This window comes from Plasmodium coatneyi, chromosome 8, assembly GCF_001680005.1.
Source record: "Plasmodium coatneyi strain Hackeri chromosome 8, complete sequence".
NCBI lineage: Eukaryota > Apicomplexa > Aconoidasida > Haemosporida > Plasmodiidae > Plasmodium > Plasmodium coatneyi.
Window position 1 is genome coordinate 1,176,569 of NC_033563.1, and position 18,407 is coordinate 1,194,975.

General features: G+C 43.5%; 5 protein-coding genes across 5 annotated transcripts; 1 reads left to right on the plus strand and 4 right to left on the minus strand.

The window, feature by feature from the left end:
- Positions 1 to 303: 303 nt before the first annotated feature.
- On the plus strand, positions 304 to 4,267 carry PCOAH_00021620 (Uncharacterized protein; the record flags this gene model as incomplete). Its single annotated transcript, XM_020058969.1, has 5 exons — positions 304 to 3,081; positions 3,233 to 3,544; positions 3,664 to 3,839; positions 3,973 to 4,045; positions 4,172 to 4,267. 5 exons carry the CDS (start codon positions 553 to 555, stop codon positions 4,265 to 4,267), a joined length of 3,186 nt encoding a protein of 1,061 aa, XP_019914702.1.
- A 1,605-nt stretch (positions 4,268 to 5,872) lies between these two features.
- PCOAH_00021630 (Peptidyl-prolyl cis-trans isomerase) lies at positions 5,873 to 6,385 on the minus strand (the record flags this gene model as incomplete). The annotated part of the gene is made up of 1 exon (XM_020058970.1): positions 5,873 to 6,385. One exon carries the CDS (start codon positions 6,383 to 6,385, stop codon positions 5,873 to 5,875), a length of 513 nt encoding a protein of 170 aa, XP_019914592.1.
- Positions 6,386 to 7,828: 1,443 nt separating this feature from the next.
- PCOAH_00021640 (Mrna capping enzyme) lies at positions 7,829 to 9,454 on the minus strand (the record flags this gene model as incomplete). Its single annotated transcript, XM_020058971.1, has 1 exon — positions 7,829 to 9,454. The coding sequence occupies one exon, from the start codon at positions 9,452 to 9,454 to the stop codon at positions 7,829 to 7,831; it is 1,626 nt and encodes a 541-aa protein (XP_019914406.1).
- A 943-nt stretch (positions 9,455 to 10,397) lies between these two features.
- Positions 10,398 to 14,022, minus strand: PCOAH_00021650 (Uncharacterized protein; the record flags this gene model as incomplete). The annotated part of the gene is made up of 12 exons (XM_020058972.1): positions 10,398 to 10,525; positions 10,637 to 10,694; positions 10,813 to 10,867; positions 11,272 to 11,324; positions 11,425 to 11,575; positions 11,716 to 11,778; positions 11,926 to 11,990; positions 12,104 to 12,185; positions 12,292 to 12,377; positions 12,479 to 12,568; positions 12,710 to 12,751; positions 12,880 to 14,022. Coding segments are annotated over 12 exons (2,016 nt in total), but the record flags the coding sequence as incomplete, so codon positions are not given.
- Positions 14,023 to 15,061: 1,039 nt separating this feature from the next.
- On the minus strand, positions 15,062 to 16,750 carry PCOAH_00021660 (Diacylglycerol o-acyltransferase; the record flags this gene model as incomplete). The annotated part of the gene is made up of 1 exon (XM_020058973.1): positions 15,062 to 16,750. One exon carries the CDS (start codon positions 16,748 to 16,750, stop codon positions 15,062 to 15,064), a length of 1,689 nt encoding a protein of 562 aa, XP_019914633.1.
- Positions 16,751 to 18,407: the final 1,657 nt, after the last annotated feature.

Consider the following 18,407-nt stretch of genomic DNA (forward strand, 5'->3'; position numbering starts at 1 on the left):
TGCCTCATTGCTGGGCCTGCATGTTCACCCTGCTAATCCTCACCAGCAGGACTGCTTTTGAGAAAGGCGTCCTTCCAAGACGCCCCAAGGAAGACGCATCAGTAAACACATAGGTATATACATACATGCGTATACATATGCATATGCATACATATTTATGTAGTAATGAGTTTACCTGGTGAGGACTGTGAAGACTCCCCTTCCCCTTTTCCCCCACCCACACACACTGCAAACGCGAAAATATTAAAATGATAAGAAAAGTATGAACAGGATAACTCTGTACGACTTTATTTTAGATGAAGTTCGGGGGGGAGGTACTACGACTCGTACCTGAGTGACGGGGAAAACGCCGAGGGAGGCATTCCCCAAGCGGCAGAACGGAAGGGGAAGAAAAATGTAAACGAAGCAAATGCCGCAGTAAGAGGGGCAACGAAGGAACCCAACAGTGGTCAAGCAAACAACCCCGGAAAGGATGAACGCCAGTATGACTTTTACAAATTTTTGGACACCTTTTTTAAGACAGACTCCATCCCAGAAAATGCACTGGAGCACATGTTGAACGTGCCATACTTCCTAGAAAAAATCATGAGTTTCTCCTTCCTCCTTTGTCTGGATAACATCCTTTACGATATCACGTTTATGCCTGTCCAGGTGATTCGCTCTCTCTCCATTTTGCTGTACACATTTCTCAGAAATACCGGTCATAATTTTCTGCGCCATTTTTGCAATATAAAAAATTTCAAATTTTATAAATATGCAACAACGTACAATTATAAAGATTTAAAAAAATACAAAGCGAGGATTATTAAATGTTCAAACAAATTTTCTCCAAATGAAAGGAGAAAAAGAAGTATTCTGGAAAAAAATAAAAAAAATCGAATGGATAACCAGTCAGGTAAAAGGAATTCACTTGAATGTTCATTCGTTTTGAAAAAAAATTCTTCGAAGAATTCCTTTTTTGGACATAATCGTGTGAACTGCTTATCCTACAACGTGAATTATTCCAACTCAGATGAACTGAGCCTCGAGGGAGTAAAAAGCATTTCGCAGAATAACTCCATTGACACGAATTCTGTACTGAGTAGATTAAGAAGTCTGACCAGACTGGGAAGCAGCGCGGACCGGGGCGCCAAAAGTGATAAGTGTGCCATGCACCCCTCCTGTGTAAACCGAGACAGTTATGAGAAGCAGACTCCTTTTTTAGACTTCCAATTTGGGAGCTCCGGCGAATACACAGATGGGAAGCCCCTCCAAAATGACGACTCCGTCACAAGCGTGAAAAAGGACGACGCCGACCACTTGAGGGACGCCAATCTTGAAAAGAGGAAAAGGAGGGCCCAGATAAAGTATAACAAGAGAATGCTACAATTGCTTAATAAAAAGTCCATAGAAAGAAATGTCCATCGGAGGAGGAAGACAAACCGCCTGTCCAGTCTACTCCTCTTCGAACCGCTCGTATTTGCGAAAAGCATAATTTGCAATATTTTAAAAAGTTCAGCCAACAGTTTGTACGACGTGTTAAAAAGTCTGGGCATCAGAGTGTTGCTCTTCTTTCACATGAACAGACTCTACTCGTGTAGCATTTTTAAGGCCGAGGAGAAGAAGAAGATTGTCACCCGGTCCTTCGAGGCCAAGTGCCTAGGAAGTGGCAAAAAGGGCAGCAGCCAAACGGAGGGGGAACGGCAATCCTCTGGTGATCAAGCGAAGGAACAACCCCGTGACAAGGTGACTGCCGAACCGGCGGTGACTGCACAGAATGGCGATGTGCGCAAAGGAGAGAACCCAAACCAGGCAAATAATCTAACGAAGAAGAAGGAGGAACCCCAAAAGGGAAGCACATTGTTCCTTCCAATAAATAATCGACAAAGAAAAACAAAAAGTGATTCCCAAAGGGGTAGTTACCAACAAAACGCGGATGACTTAATCAGTGATTTTTCCAACCAAAGCGTCTACACAACTGATGAAAGTGATCTCTCATGTAGTACAAACCCAAACGACATATGCGACGTGTTCGGCGGGGTACTATTCCTGGATGGACAGAGTAACCCCGATGAGGAAAATGACCCAAGTGATTCATACGGACAGAACCAGAGCGGTCATTTAAGCCCCCTTTTTATGACCCAAAAGAGAAACAGCGAAAACTGCCTCTACTACAAACTTAATGAAGGATTCGCAAAGCGAAAGAGCATAATGAAAAATATTTCCAAAGTTAAAGAAATGAAAAGAAAGTTACTCAGGCAACATTTGAATTCCCTCAAATTATCCTTCCCAGAATACAGTGGACTAATAAGAATGTCTCTCATCCTTATCTGCATCTACATTTTTTCCTTTCTTGACACGTCTAGAATTTACCATTACATAAGAGCCCAGCCTTTTATGAAATTATACGTGGTGCTGAATATGCTTGAAATTGTCGAACGTCTGCTGAGGTCGTTAGGGAAGGACCTCATAGATGACATGATTCGAACGTTCATCAGAATCATTAACTTACGATCCTATGTGTACATTGTTCGGAACCACTACACGAGTAAAGAGAACGAACGGGAAACGGGGGGAATATCCGCCATGTCGGAACACAACCCAGGTGGGGCTCTGCAAGGTAGGAAAAAAACTACCTTCCCAGCATCTTCCCCCACGATTAACGCAACTACCACGACGAATACAACTGCAGCCACCACAGGGGGATCCTCCATCCAAGCGGATCACTTCTCAGAAAACAAATCATGTAATGCGAAACATCTAAACCCGTATGAGGCACCCCCGAATGATGACCAATCGAAGAACAAACCAACAGGCATTAAAATTGCCATCACCCCCAGGCACAACCAAAACCCAAACCAGATGCAGAAGCAGAACCAGCTCAGTCCGAACGAACGGGAAAAAAACAAAATCGACAATCTCAAAAATAACAAGGACGACCAAATGAACAAGAAGTTTAAAATCCCCATCTTCTACCCCTTCTATAGTATTCTAATCAAATTTATTGTGCAGTACATTTTTGTCCTCACCTATATTTTAACCCATGCCTTTGCGCACCTCATACGCTTCCTTTCGTTGAACATTGCGATCAATTCGTCGGAGGTAATTTTCGAAAACCTCGCTTTGCAACAGTGCTCTGCGTGTGTATGTTCGTCCAATGCGGTCACGCAAAAAGCCCCCGATGTTCAAATACATTTTCACCACGCCATCGAACACACGTACATATGTCTGTTCGCCCTTTTCCTACCCCCAGTCGACCATGTTCCTTATCCTAGTGATGAGTAACTTCACAGAAATCAAGTCAACCGTCTTCAAAAAATTCTCCAAGACTACCCTGTTCACAATTGTCGCTTCAGATGCAGTCGAACGCTTCTACCTCTTCATCGACGCCTTCCTCGTGTTGCTAAAAATGTCCACTGCGTACAGAACGCAGAATTCTTTTTTTAGCATTTCCAGCTGGCTCATAATTATTCTGCTCCTCGAGGTCGGCGTCGACTGGTGCAAGCACTCCTACTTGCTCAAGTACAACAATTTGGACTCGGATTCCCTCAACAAATATTTCCACGTAAGGGCCAGGGCGAGCCGACAACACTGCACAGAGGAGGGTGCACTAAAAATAGTGTACTAATGCCATTGCATACGAGCCTACCTACACATGCACCCGTTCTTTTGCATCTCCCGTAGACCCTCCTGGCCGACGTCCTAATCTCCAGAACTCCCAACAACAACATCTACTACATGAACACCTCCTCCTTCGAAGTGCCCTGCAAAAACATTTTCTGCTTTTCGCACATCCCCACGCGAAGACTTGGTTACATGTCCATGCCGGTCGTGACCCTCATCGTGTGTTCCCTCCCAAGGTAGGTGCTTCATGAAAGGGGCTCCAAGTGGGACCCAAATTCCCCATGGATGGGGCAACATATCAACCACATATACACACATAACACCCTCTCCCCCTTCTCATGGCAACAATTTAATTACTCTCCCCTTCAGATTGAACTATTTGTACAACATCTCCCACTTATCATTTGCTTTGTCCATCTGGGTTTGCCTTTTCCTTTTCAAGGTTTGTCAAAAAAAAAGAAAAAATATGCACGAATGGGGTTGCCCCATTTGTGTAAGTGCAGCACTCACATCGGAGTTGTGCGCTGCAATTGTTTCATTTTTTTTTTTTTTTTTTTCTCGCCCACAGATCACCCTCTCAGTTATGATTGTGTCCTACACGATATCCCAAAAGAAGCATCTTAAAAATCTGGGGAAGCCATATGACGATATTAGTGCCATGTGAGGCCATGGACATAAGGAGCCACGCTCCCTGTCTAACTCGCCTCTTTGCATTTTGTGTGCTTCCACATTATACTTTCCCTTTGCCATTTTGTAATGCCAACCCATGAACTGTCACATCATCTGGGTATTTTTTTTTTTTTTTTTTTTTTGATCATTTTGAAAAAATTGTTTTTGTTGTTGTTTTAATTCCCAATTAGTTGTAAACTCAGTTTTACGCAGTATTAAGCTGTACATATGTATATACGGATGGATATACACACCGCTTCACGTGTGTTCGTGCGGAGTATCCAGTTTGGCTCACACGTCTTCCCATCCCCATCCTTTTTATACGACCTTTTCCTTCTCTCTCTTTCCATTTTTGAAAATTCACTTAGCTCGTTTAAAGGGTCTTCCCCCTTTTTATGTTACAACAAAGTGTACAGGGCGTGTCATGCATTGTTCATTGCGGCATGCACAACGGGGGGAACCCCCAATTTGGGGAACATCCATCATGTAAGAAGGGAAAAAATAAATCGAGCCTTTATAAAGCTTATTTCAAGCAGCATATTCATAAAGGGTACACAACAGGAGACTAAAATAGCGGCTTAGTATGGAACTAACTCCCTAACTGGAAGTACATTTTTCACCATTTCTTTTGCACACACCAGGTTTTTTTTTTTTTTTTTTTTTTTGTTGGGGAAATGAACTGTGTGTAGAGTAGTACCCTCCAGTTCATGTATAGCTACATTTTTAGAGAGATATACTTCGCCACGTCCTCTTCTTTCACCTACAGATGGGTGGTAGGTCTATCCATGAGTAAAAAAGGGGATGCACGCTCTACCCACAGGTAAGGATAAAAGTCATTCACATGCGAAATGTGCAAATTGTTTAGGGCATAAATTTCGATATGTTCCTATTTTCCCTATTCATGCGCTACGGCGAAGCGGTTTTTATAACGGTCCGGGGTAAATACCAACGGGCGGAATACCTAGCACCTTACGCCTTTTATCAGCCACAGGTGAAGATTTTTCACCCCCTTTTAACAATGTAAGAAGTTCTACAGGATGGTGCGTTTTCCTTTTAATGCTAATTCATGGGATTAAATATTGCTGTACTGTGCGTGTTTGCATGCAGACATGAATGCATGCGTGGGTGGATGTTCTACGTGGACAATGGTTGATGAATGAAAAATGCCCTATGGAGGAAAAAAGTGCTGTTGGGAAAAACGTTTTCAATGTATAATAAAACATTACCCGACAATCTACATAAGACGCTTTGCTTCCTAAGCGCGAGGTAAAGGAGCAAGGCATACAAAAGGACAGGAAATAGAACGATATATATATGTGTGTACACTCTATGCCCATTCACAGCTAGCTGTGCACATGCTTTGAGGGGGTAAATACGAAACGTGAAGTAATCACTGTGTATAAATTACTCATGAAATATACAAAATTTAACGATCGTTATAAAAATATTAGCAATATAGCTTTGTGTGCGTAAGGGGCATGCTTCCTCGAGGAGGTGTTTCCGCGCGCAATGGAAACGGACTTCCCCTCATCACACTTATCCCATATGTACGTAAGTATGTATATGCGTATACTCACTGGATAAGTACCCTTCTGCTCCGTTAAATTTCTCCACAGTTGGTAACGACAACTGGTCTTTTGACATAGCCGCTATTAGCGCCTTCTTTCTCCATGTCCCTTACAACGTTCATGCCCTCGATGACCTTTCCAAAAACAACGTGCTTTCCATCTAACCATGGGCATGGAACCAAAGTAATAAAAAACTGAGACGAATTCGTGTTCGGTCCTGCATTAGCCATAGAGAGTAATCCTGGTTGGTCATGCTTCATTTTAAAATTTTCATCAGTGAAGGATCTTCCATATATGGACTCTCCACCAGATCCGTTTCCATTTGTTATGTCTCCTCCTTGGCACATAAACTGAGGAATAATTCGATGGAAAATGGAATTCTTGTAATGTAGGTTCTTTCCCTTGGAACCTACTTTATCACCTACACAGAGGGACTTAAAATTTTCACATGTTCTCGGGGTGATGTCACTGAACAGCTCGAATACAATTCTTCCAGCACTTTTGTTGTCAATGGAAATATCAAAGAAAACTTTGCTCCTACTCATTTTGGCTTAAAATAAAGTGAAGTTTAAATGTGAAGGGAGAGGGTTGGCGTGGATGGTTTAGGGTAACCTAAATGGGGGAAAGTTTTTATACATATAGGAAAAGCATGTAGAAAGATTCGACGGCTATTTTGTGGGCATTTCGCTGGTACGCATATCTGCTTATAAAACAATTTAGCAAAACGAGTTGCGTACGTTTTTCCTGCTTACTTTACGTCGTGATGGAAAATGGGGTACTTTTACTTATTTTAATTTTTGCAAAGGAATTTTTGGTAAGTGTTTGTTTTGCTGTTTTTGTTTTGTTGTTTCGTTTTATTCACCTGAGCGATGTATGCTTGAGAAATGTACTACTTTTTCGTTGCTACATTTGCGCGCTTTAAAATTATGCAAAATAAAGAAAGTGCATTTTTTTTAAGCGTCCCTTTCTCCTACATGCCAAAAGCGTTCGCTGGTGGTCACTAGGAAAAATGGGATGCGCATTTTACATGGCCTGGGAATTGGGGTTATATGCACCTTGCATTAATGTGATGTATATATATACATATATAGATATGTATATATTTTTGTAACATGCGCGTATGCGTCGCTTGCTTTTATTTTTTCCCCCTGTGCAACCAACCAGTGGTGCTGCGCTGAAGCCCATTTGAACCCCCTCCCCTACCGCGCAGAACCCGCTGCTGTGCCTACATAGCCCACCTGATGGGCTATACCCCGATGTATGTTGCGAAGTAGGTACAAAGAAAAGCGCACTCGGTCATGCGTCGATTTTTACCCCCTTGCTGCGCATACGACATGCGAATTACTTCTGTACGCATAGGTACGCACAAAAAGGGGCAAGCAATAAATGCTCATATGTATATATTTGCACAAGTACATTTTCGCGGGGGAAGTAAAAAAAACGCGGATTGGCAGGGATACCCAGTGGAAATATAAGGGTGCAGGAAACCTCCGTCAATTTGCAAAGAAGCTGGTAATTTTGTTCGCACCCATACTCTGTATAGTCCTTTTTTTACCGGTGCGCCCAGTTGCCCGTAGGAGGAAAATTCCACCCATGATGATATACCCTACGGCGTATCTTTTTTGTGATTTTTTTTTTTTCCCCTCCAAATTGAGCAGCGAGAAAAGATAATCATATTTGTAAGAGCTCACCAACGGGTTAACTCCCTCCGTTTTAAATGTTCACGTAAAAAAAAGGGAAAAAAGTTCGAGTAAAAGGTGAGTCACCCGCTTGTACAGCGCGTGCGCGAAATTTAAAAAAAATTGGAAAAGCAAATACGAGCATCATTGGAAAAGTGTGTGCAAATGGGGATAACAATCCAAAAAAAACAACACCATTCCGCATGCACACGTAAGGGAAAATGCTTTCACAGGTCTCGCTAACCTGAGGACCACAAAAACGATATAGGAACGGAGGAACGGTTTTCTTCCCAATGCAGACTGATCACATCACGTGTCGCTGTAGAAACTCTTATACTTACTGTTGTCGATTTTTGTGCTGCCCTTTTCGCCTTTGTTTCCCTCCCCTTCGCTGCCACTGGCGCTGCTGTTGTCGAAGTTGAATCCTGTGGGTTCCACGTTCTCCACATCGGCCATTTCGTCCAATTCTTCCGTTCCCTCACTTCCGTCACTGACCAATACTATTTCGCCCTGCGTTCCCTGCGTGCGAACAACCCTCCAGCGATTCTCTGCATACGTCTCGCTGATCTTCTTGACAGACTTTTTATTGTGGCGTCGAATGTCGATAAGTTTTTGCAAAGCCTCAATTTTGCTCTTGTTGGACAGGCTTTCCTGGCCGAGCATGTTATGAATTTTTTCTTCATTTTTGGCAACAACCCTGTACATGTAATCCCCAATGATAGGGGTGACCGAGTGGATATATTTTTCAAATTTCTTTTTTTCCTTCGATGAATGCACATAACTGCTTTGCATATTCTTGTCCTCCCCACAATCCAGGCTAAGATCTTTCCCCAATGTTTGCCTCCTCCTAAAATTACACAACTCCCTACATATCCCCCTCGCATTATTTATCAAATTGGAACAAATAAAAAGCAAATAATTTGAGTCATTTTTGTTACGTAAATTTGACATAGCTTTTAAAATACTTTTCGAAAGAATTTCAATTTCAATTTCGTAAATTTCTCCTCCTCCATCATCCTTCGTTTTTATTTTTGTCAAGTCCAGTTGGATACCCAAAAATTTATTTATGAAGGAAGTTCTTTCTTTTACCCTTTCATGTACAGGTGAAATTTTCGACAGGAATAATTTGCTTATTCGTTTGGTTTGTTCCAGGTTAATTGCAATTCTGTAGTCTACGCATTCGTCACCTGGTTGGGTATGTCCCCTCCCGCCCTGGTCAGTCTTCCGTTTCTTCTTCCCTTTCGCATCCTCCTCATCAGTATCGTCGTTTTCATCATCGTCATCATCAAAGTAGTCCTTATTATTCCCCATGTAGATATTCCACGTGTTTAAATTCGTTTTGCACAGCGACTTGGCCATGCTTTCGTTCTCCCCACCTGCGTCCTCATCCAAATAAGTTGTGACACGAATGCGGGAGTTCTCATTCGAAAGGACGTAATATTTATCTACACTTTTCACCTTTTTTGTTGAAAAAAATTCACATATATAATTATCCCTTTGGCGAAATTGTTCTTCTTCATAACCGGGGGGAAAATCTCTATTCTCACTTTGTACCTTTCCCCCCTTTAACATGTTTGTGTTGTCCACCCGATTATTGACTTCCCCGTAGTTGGCGCCCCATTTGTTCCCCTCCTTTCCCCGCAGGGAGTGTAAATAATTTAGCAGATAATCAAACGATTGTTTGTCCACCCCTGAGGAAAAATCCGAATAATTATTCTCTACGATGGCATCTGTGTTGCTTGGCAATCTTATCCTATTCTTATTTTTGTCTATCACGAGCCCTATTCTTGTCTCCACTTCAATTTGCGTGTCTTTACTTGTAGCCAGTTCGTTGCTGTCAAATGCTAGGATAATATTCTGCGAAAGCTCGTACGTTATTTTATCGATGGGGATGGGTCTGCTGCCGTCCAGGAGCTCGTGCGCCTCCCTCACCATGGTTCAGGGTGCAGGTGACGAACAGCTTTGCTATGCCCCCTTCACTGCAACTACGTGTTGTATGACACTACAAAAATAAAATAGACCAACCTAAGTGCAGCGAATCTACACAGGCTTGGTCCTGTGAATGCCCCTTCAGTTGGAGCCTCGCTTCACATGTTGTAGCCCCACGCAGGAATGCACCTAATGTGCTGTATATTCACTCGAACCTTCCGTCATGGCAACTGCCTTCAAATGATACGAGTTGCTTCAGCGGGTTCATACCCACAGGGTTGAATACCTCTCCTGGGAAGTACGCAACTCAGCTACACGTCGGAAGAAATATTACCAAACGCATAAATTCAAACGCAAAATAGGAACACGCAGTAACTACCTAAATGGGCAGCCGCGCTGTGTTTTCAAAAAAATTAAATAAATAAAAATGAGACTACGTAGGAAATATGCATGCGCATATATATACCTATGCATATGCGTATGTATTCGCTCGAGCGGGGCGTCCCAATTGAACCTCCCCGCCGCGCACAATGAAGTACCACCCAATCACGGAAAAAAAAAGAAGGGTCGACATGTATAGCCAAAGCGGCAAGTACATTTGGGAGCATCCCCCACAAGTGGAAAAAAAATTACAGCCATGAGAGGATTGTTCTTTTTGTGCATATGCGTGGGCACAAACATATACTTATAAAATATGTGCGGGCATAATACTTCCTACGGTCGAATGAGGGGCACCCACGCAACAAACAGAAAAAAAAAAAAAAATTAAAAAGTAAAATATGAACAACTTTTTCTCGTTAACGTTGTAATGAAATGATGGCAGAAAAACACCTACCCTCTTTTTATGTACACAAAATTGTTTTAACGAAAGAGGCTTCTAAAGGGTTAAGACTCTGCCACCCATATAGGGGTATTTTGCATAAACACTGCTAAGTGACCCTTCCCATCACGTAACGTGATCGCCGGTGCTCAATTGAATAATTTCTAAAGTCCCGTCAAGCATTCTTATTTTGTCGTCGATGCATTGGAGCCTCTTCGTGAGACATTCCCTTCTTCTCACTTCTTCTGTTCTTCCCCCTGGAAAGGTGATGTATGCAAGGAAGGGCATATCGCACAGACAGGTCCTACTGTGATGAGATGAAGTCACCCCATCGCATGAGAATGTTCCAACTGGGTTAAGATACATACCATACATTGGACACCTTTTTAATTCCGCTTCTTTGGTACTACGTTCAAGTTTAAGCAGCTGTGAAGAGGGGTGGTAAGGAGGGAAAATGGCAGAAGTAAAATTGTCCAATGGAATATATATACTCCCCAAATGGTAAGTACATGGGTGTGTTCATTTAAAGGAGGCTACTCCCTACTGTAAGTTGTTTTTCTATGGATTTTATCTTTTGCGTTGTGTCCTGCTCTCCTGGGCTGCGGGGTGGAAAGAAAGAAGATCCCCCCAAATGATATGACCCATTAGTAATGCCTGACGGATGGAGAATAATTCACACTCAGCAAGGGGATGAAAGCGCAGTTTCCTATTAGGTTGTGTTGAGGGGGGGAGTCCCTCTCACGGGGGTAAAACCCGTCGATGTGGAATTGCGTTACGCGGGGCGTCTGGCCCGGTTGCCCCCTCTGTATCCCTACAACTGTTCGTCTTTTCCGGGTGTGTCTTCCCTCATCTGCGACGAAAAGGGAGCAATCATTTCGCTTGATGCAAGTAGTGGGAGGTAACCCCTCTCAATGCTGCACAATCTATGTACATATGCATCCCAGCGGGGGCACGGTTGTGGGGCAAGAAAAAAGGTTGCTACATAAGTGCAGAAGCTACTTACAAGTGATGATTCCCTTCCACGGCTAACTGATTCATCATCGGAAGAGGCCACCCCTAAAAAAAAAAAAAAGAATTACAAAACAGGGTGCAAATGGGAATGCATTTTTTTTTCTTCCCTACATGCAGTGCAGTAAGACCTAACCCTTTGCTGTACCTTTTGCCTCCATCCCATTCGAGTATCCGTAGAATATCCCCCCTGCGGAAGGTTAACTCCAGTTTTACTAATTTTGTAAGCTTTATGTTTGCACTCGTACAGTTCGTTCTTTAGGCTCTTTATTTCGATGAGCATGTCTCTCTGTATGTTTCTTCGATTGTTGGTGGTGGGGGTAGGGGTAGGGGTAGAATGAAGAACGGTGAGGTGAGCTGCCAAATGTGTCTGTTTATTCCTCCACTTGGGTGCATAAACGAGTTTCTTTTTTTCTTATTTTTGTTAAAGCCAGTTTACTCGTTCTTTTCGCAGATCCTTTCGCAAATGCTCTTCTCATTTTCTGTATCTTTTAGCGCGTTTCTACAGTGGGGACGGGAATACAATGGAGTGGTAATCTCATCGTTATAGCTTCCAGTCGGCAATAGAAACGCATCATTGTGGACACAAGGAACATTCGCGTGTAAGAGATGTCCACTATTTTGGCATCTTTTTTTTTTCTTTTCTCACTCCAGCATTTTGCACTTCTTTTCGAATAGCTGCTCCTGGTTTTTATTTTCCAGCAAGGCGCACTTCTAAAATTGTTAAAAAAAAGAAAAAAATGGATCTCTGCAAATGTGTCCACAGATGCATAGTGATGGCAGATTGATCACTTCGGTAGACACCCGCCCGCCAGATACTTTTGTACCATTTTGTAATTTTGCACATCTTCCTTCAGCTTTTTTTCCTCCGTTTTGTAGCACGCAAGGAGGTGATCCTTGTTCTGGCAGCTAGGACAAAAATAAATAAATAAAATAAACTTTGCGCATAATTTATGTTTTAGCGCCACCCACGGGTCAACGACTTCATCGCCCTGCTGACGATTCAGCCTCTTACACGTCCGCATGGTTTTCCTCCAACTTCTGGATGTTCAACTTGGCTTTCTTCAGTTCGGCCCGCAAGCGATCATTCTCTGCCTCCATCTGGGCATGAACAGGAATGGGTTCAGAACGTATAAGTCGTGGAAAAGGCGCATAAAAAGAGTGACAGTGCAACCTTGCGTTAAGGCACTTTCCTGTTCTACCTTGAAATTTTCCCCTTTCAGGTGTGCCCATTTTTCTTCCATTTCCTTTTTGGAGGTAAGACACTTGTGCACTTCCCGCTGTAGGTCACTCTAGTGAAGCACGTTCCGGACAGATATGTGTAGGGGTTACGAACGCATGGGACAACTCATCAATTAATCGTACACCTATACGCTGTGTAAGCGCAACATTACAAGATCCCTCACTGCGCTTATGCAAACTGGTGTGCGTACCACTTCCTCCTGTCGCTGGTGCAACTGCCGTCCATGTCCTTCCTGCAGGGGGGGTGAAAGAAAAATGACGCAATTCAACACATATATGATAGACCCGCTTGTGAACCACCTATACGTTTATTTCCCTCACATGGGAAGAAAATGAATGATGTTGCAGTGTGTTAACTTACCCACATTGTTTTAAAAGATAAGCACTCTCCATGCGTTCGGTTCAGTTGCTCCTTTAGCTTGTTTATCTTTTTTTCATAATCCCTAATGAGGTGGTCCTCCCGAGAATGTTCATCCCTCATTGTTCCCATTCCCACTTCCACTCCCACTTGATCGGTATTCCATTTTAGGACGTCCTTCTGTAACGTTGCGTCACAAACAAGCTGATATTTTTTTTTCAATTCTTCCATCTCCTGTAGCAATAATATATTTTTTTTTTCCAATTTTGTTATGACCTCTTTGTTGAACTTATCCTCCTTCACCATTTGTTCCTTCTCATCACGAAGATATCTCCTTCCCTTGGACAACCTCTTTATCCTGTCTTCGTACGATGCTTTTATCTGGTCTACTTTGCTCATCAGCTCTTCCTCATACTTCTTCCTTAAGCTTTGGCTGATATTTTCGATTTCGTCGTTTGCCTTTACAATTAGGTACTGGAAGAGTTCCCGTTCCCGCTCGTTTGAGAAATTGCCTAACTGCTCCGCCTGCTTTGCCTGCTTCGTTTGTTCCGCTTTCCTTTCCTTCCGTTGATCTGTGCGGACGGGGGGCTTCTCTTGTTCGCTATGCCCTTTTCGCAGGGAGAAGATCCCCATTTTGCCATATTCGCCCTCCTCCCCCTTCCTCGCCGTTCCATACGGAATGAGCCTCGTCTGTGTATCCGCCTTTCCGTTAAGAGAAGTGGCACACGCGTTAGCTTCCCCCCGTTGGTTTCTTTCTTTCGCATTGCTTCTATTCTCAAGTGAAAAGCGGATGTCTTTTTTTCCCCTCCCACTCTCCTGTTGCGAGGTTGTTTTTTTTCCTCTTCGTTGTTCGACTTGAGGTGCCCTTCCTGTTGGAGTGCCTCCCCTACTTTGTCTTTCCCCCTCAGAGGGGTCATCCGACGTGCTGGCACTGTCTGCGTCGTTCGAGTGACTAACAAGGTCGATGCACCTGAATTGCTTTTCCACGTCTCTCTTCATTTGTATGCACCGGAGGAAGGGGTTCCTCTTATTCTGGTCCTTCCACGATGTATCCTTCAACACACTGCGGTGGTAATTCGCATTTTGTAAACTCTGCGCTGAGCGGTTCAGTTCGGTGAGATAATCTTTGATGGCGTCGAGCTCGTCCACTGGGGGGGGGAGTAAAAAAGTAGTAGTGCGGGTAAGCGTTCAGATAATTCAGCGTGGGGTGCGTGTGGATATGCCTGGCAGCAAACGCACGTCCACGTGGGAGCCACGCAGGTAACCAAAAGGAAAGACCTCATCGCAGTGTAGTCATTCTGCCCACCACCGCATAAACAGTTGGTTAGACTTTTCAAAGTATGCCCTTGTGACATCACAGGGGGTGGGCCTTTTTGACTTCCCCCACTCCTATTCCTTTTTTACCTCTCTCCATGGCTGGCAAGACATATGCTTATTCGTTTTCATCAAAAAAGGGGGGGTGGGAAAAGCGCACAGGACATGTGCTTTAGCGGCGTAAAAGAATTGGGAGTACAGTTAGACTTCGCCTTAAATTGTCTACCCTTCTCTCACTGGTCTGTTTTTTTTAATTTCGCGTTGGTCGTACAGGCAGGCCCCATTTGTGCGTGTAGTAGTTCTCCTCCAGACCAAATGGGCAAGTGGTAAATGAAAGACAGAACAGTTAAGTAGAAAAATGGCCAAATGTGGCACGCTTTTTATCCAAATAGAGGGACCCCTACGGGGATGACACTAAGCGGAATATTTTTTTTTTTTTTTTTTTTTTTTTGCGTGTCCTTGAAGTAGTCGCATGTTGGTCTACTCCAACTGGTATTTGATTGCGTTGCATATATCTATATTTTTTGCGCACAATTGTCATTTTGCGTTTTTTTTTTTTTTGTTGTGGGGGGAAAAACGGGACGAACAGGAAAAAAAAAAAAAAAAAAAAAAAAAACAATATACACAAGTAGGTTTGTATATATATGTACGGTGGGATGAATTGTTAACAAGAAAGTGGTGCCCGCTCGAGCATACGTGTAAATGTCATCACATACATATGGACTACTAAACACATGAAGCGGAGGCACAAACGAAGATCGTCCGTGGCTGCAAGTAGACGCTACGGGAAGGCGTCCCCTCCGTTGGATGGAAAAACTCCCCACACACAAACATAGTCATATAAGCACATAGACACGTAAGCGTGACCCCCTCACCGGTGCAGAATGCCCTTGCGACTGACCCAGGAGTAGTAGTAAATAAACACAATGAGGGGCTGGCCTGTGATACAAAAGACAATCCAAAAAATGGCATTTCCAGTCGTCTTGCGCTTTTTAAAATAATTGTTGTTGGTTAGCCATATTAGAGGAATTTGCCCAATAAAAAAAAAAAAAACGTATCCAGAAAAACCCAACTTCAAAGGAATGCTAATTAAATACTCGTGTAGCAAAGCAGAAATGAAGAAAACAACAATCATGGAAAAGTTTCTGTTAAACCCGTAGTAAATGAGCGGCTTGTTAATGTGTCTGTGCACAAAGTAATGGATTGGTAGGTTCCACTTCCTCCAATATTCTGCAAAGGAGCTAGCATTCCACCAGTCTTTGTAAAAAAGCCTATCGTCAAATCGGGTAATTTCAGCCAAAATATTACACCAGTGATGAAATACGATTAAAAAACCAATGAGCCAAATGTATAGCGTTCCTATAGATATCTTTAACATCCGTTCTATTATATGAATGATCTTAACGGTTAGTTGTGCTGACTGGAATTCCTTCATCGTAAAGGTATTTTCTATCGTTATAAAAATATACTGCTCTAAAATAATTTTTATAATTATTGTTAGTAGAATTGCTTCAATGGAATATTTGGCCACGCGAGACCAACTCGTTTTCTCTGTCCTTGGGTATGTGTACTGGAAACATAACGTTGGCATAAGCATGTAGGTGAAGTAATCCTTCAGTTTCAAACAATGAGGGTAATTCTTCACGTATCGTATTTCAAAGGAAGGGTCCTTTATCTTGTCAAGGTTCACCTTATCGATGTATAATTTCCTTGTGTCGTAACATACTTGGTGGAAGGAATATATTTTAAAAAACCAGACTATCGATATGGTCAGTAGGATCGACGAAAAAAAAGGTTCTGCGTCGTAGTGAGTCACCGTTAAGTATGGTAACAGAAGGATGAAAATGCTATTTATACACCTTAGTAGAAAAATGGACAGATGGAAATTCTTCCACCCGTTCGACTTTTCGCTCCAACTGTGTGTGTTCTCAAACGGACCAAATGAGTATCCTCCTGCATCCCCACTAGGTGCATCTTCTTCTGTTGCTCCTTCCTCCTCAAGATTCTCCTCTTGGCCCTTTTTTGCACCTCTACGTCTCACCCCCGAGGGGCTTTTCCCGCCGCTCTGAACACTCCCATCGTTTGTCGCTTCGTCACTCCCACGGGAAAAACCTATCTGATCTATAAATTCACACTTCGTTAACTCCTTCATTTTACTATTTTTATCCTCACTAAGGAAGTGCCCAGAAGAGCCCTTCCCCCCTCCAACCCCCTCATCACCACCACACGGTTGACGCAACAACCAACATGCCACGTGCCTTTCTATAAACCAACTAAAAAGGAGGCTTACGCTTAGACACACAAAACAAACTAGGAGAGGCAAATTTTTCAAAACTTCACTACTGGGGGGCACATTTATAACAAACCCACGCTTCTTTATACGCTCCACGATTAGCCTGAAATTCACTGTACATATTAATATGACGGCCAGGTTAAGGAACCCCTTCAGGTCAATGTCAAGGGCTTTGTGGGAAAGGAGACTCGGCTGCTTCACTCGGTGCACGTTTTCGAATAAAGGTCTACCTTTGAATTTTTTTAATTCGTCATTTTCATGATTCATTTTTCGCTCGCTCGATGGGGTGGCAGTGCAATGACGGTAGGAAGCAGCAAAATAGCGATATCGGTAGGATCTATCCTGGGTGAATCACAGCCAGTCGAGTCGCTCCACTCGTGGCGGTCTCCCAGCTCGATCAGCAAATTGCACCTGCCTCCCTGCAAATGGGGTATGGAGCAAGTCGGGGGAAAGGAAAGCCAATTAGACAATCATATTTTTTTTCTGCTTCTTTTTCTTTCACCCGCACCGTTTGCGCGAGCCGCTGCGTCTACCTTTGGGATATAATTTCCCCTTTGGTTCACTCCTTCCATTAAGAACATTTACCCTGCGTCAGGTACGTCCTATTCTGCGAGGGGGAACATATATAAAATGGGAAAAATTGCAAATCGCCCCAATAGTGTTGTCGGTTCACGGGTGGTGGTGGTACAGCTCCATCTGCGTTTTCACCCCCACGTCTGAGGCACTATAAGGGGGTGAGGGGGGGCAGTCACCACATGTATGCTCACACGTTGGAATAGGTGCAAGTCTATATATAAATGTAAACATACACATAGTAGTGCGTACAGCTTTCTCTCGCTTTACCCGTGAACCAAATTGGAGGAACATCCTTCTGCGTGTGCCCTCTCTTCCTGTGCCACCTCATGCCTTTACGCTCCTTCGTGTACAAACTTGCTGGGTTAGAAGCGACAGTTAGGGAAAGAACGCTCATGAAGCGAACAAAAAAGTGCAAGCCAAAAAAACAATAAAATAATAATAAATAGGTAATAAGCGAATACGGTGACAACAAAAAGGTGGAAGGGGTGCGAGAAGAAACGGGACGGCAGAAAGTTGTTCACAAAAGGTGCACGTTACAAGAGATACATTTACGGTAGGGAACCGTCCTGGTCAACCTAACATCTTCCTCACGTGCGAAGGGGAGGTGGGTAGGGAATGACTGACTTCGCGAGGATTCCGAAGCCAGGTGGCGTTCGCAATAACTGGGGAAAACGTCACCAGGGAGGGAATCACCAGTGAGGAAGTCACCCGTGAAGTAACTGCCCGTGTGGCTTCTTCCGAATGGGAAACCATTAGGGACAGTTCCATACACACAAGCATGTCTGTACTAACCTTCGCAAGGCTGCTCGTGTGGCCGCTCTCATGGCTTCTTGCCCAGATTAAGCTCGTCACTGTGCTTGGTACCCCGTGCAGGCATCACTAATCGAAAAAACCCCTGTTAAGTTGCGGTGATTAGAAGATGGGGTCCGTGCCAAGGGGGAACCAAGTGAAGAGATCCACGCCTTAAGCACAAAAGCGAACAACGTAGGGTATCAGAGATGCTCGAAACGCGTCGCACAAAAAGGGCTAAATGGAAAAATTAATTTCCTTCGCGAACGCGTAATATCTCACAACAGGTGGGAAGAAAAAAAAAAAAAAAAAAACTCCCTTAGGATGAATGTGATGCTTGCACGACAGCCGCTGGGTGTACGTTTTTATGTGTACAGAGAGGCAGCTTGTCACACCGCTCGAGACTGCTTCTTCGCTCGAATCGAATATGCGTGCAGCCTCCTAACGTTGCAGCTCTAACTTCAACTCTCTGTTTCTCCTTAACGAGGAAATGGAAAAAAGCGCCTCGCACATGTGCCACTTCTTCTGCATAAAATGGCATCCCCTAGTGCGGAAGATA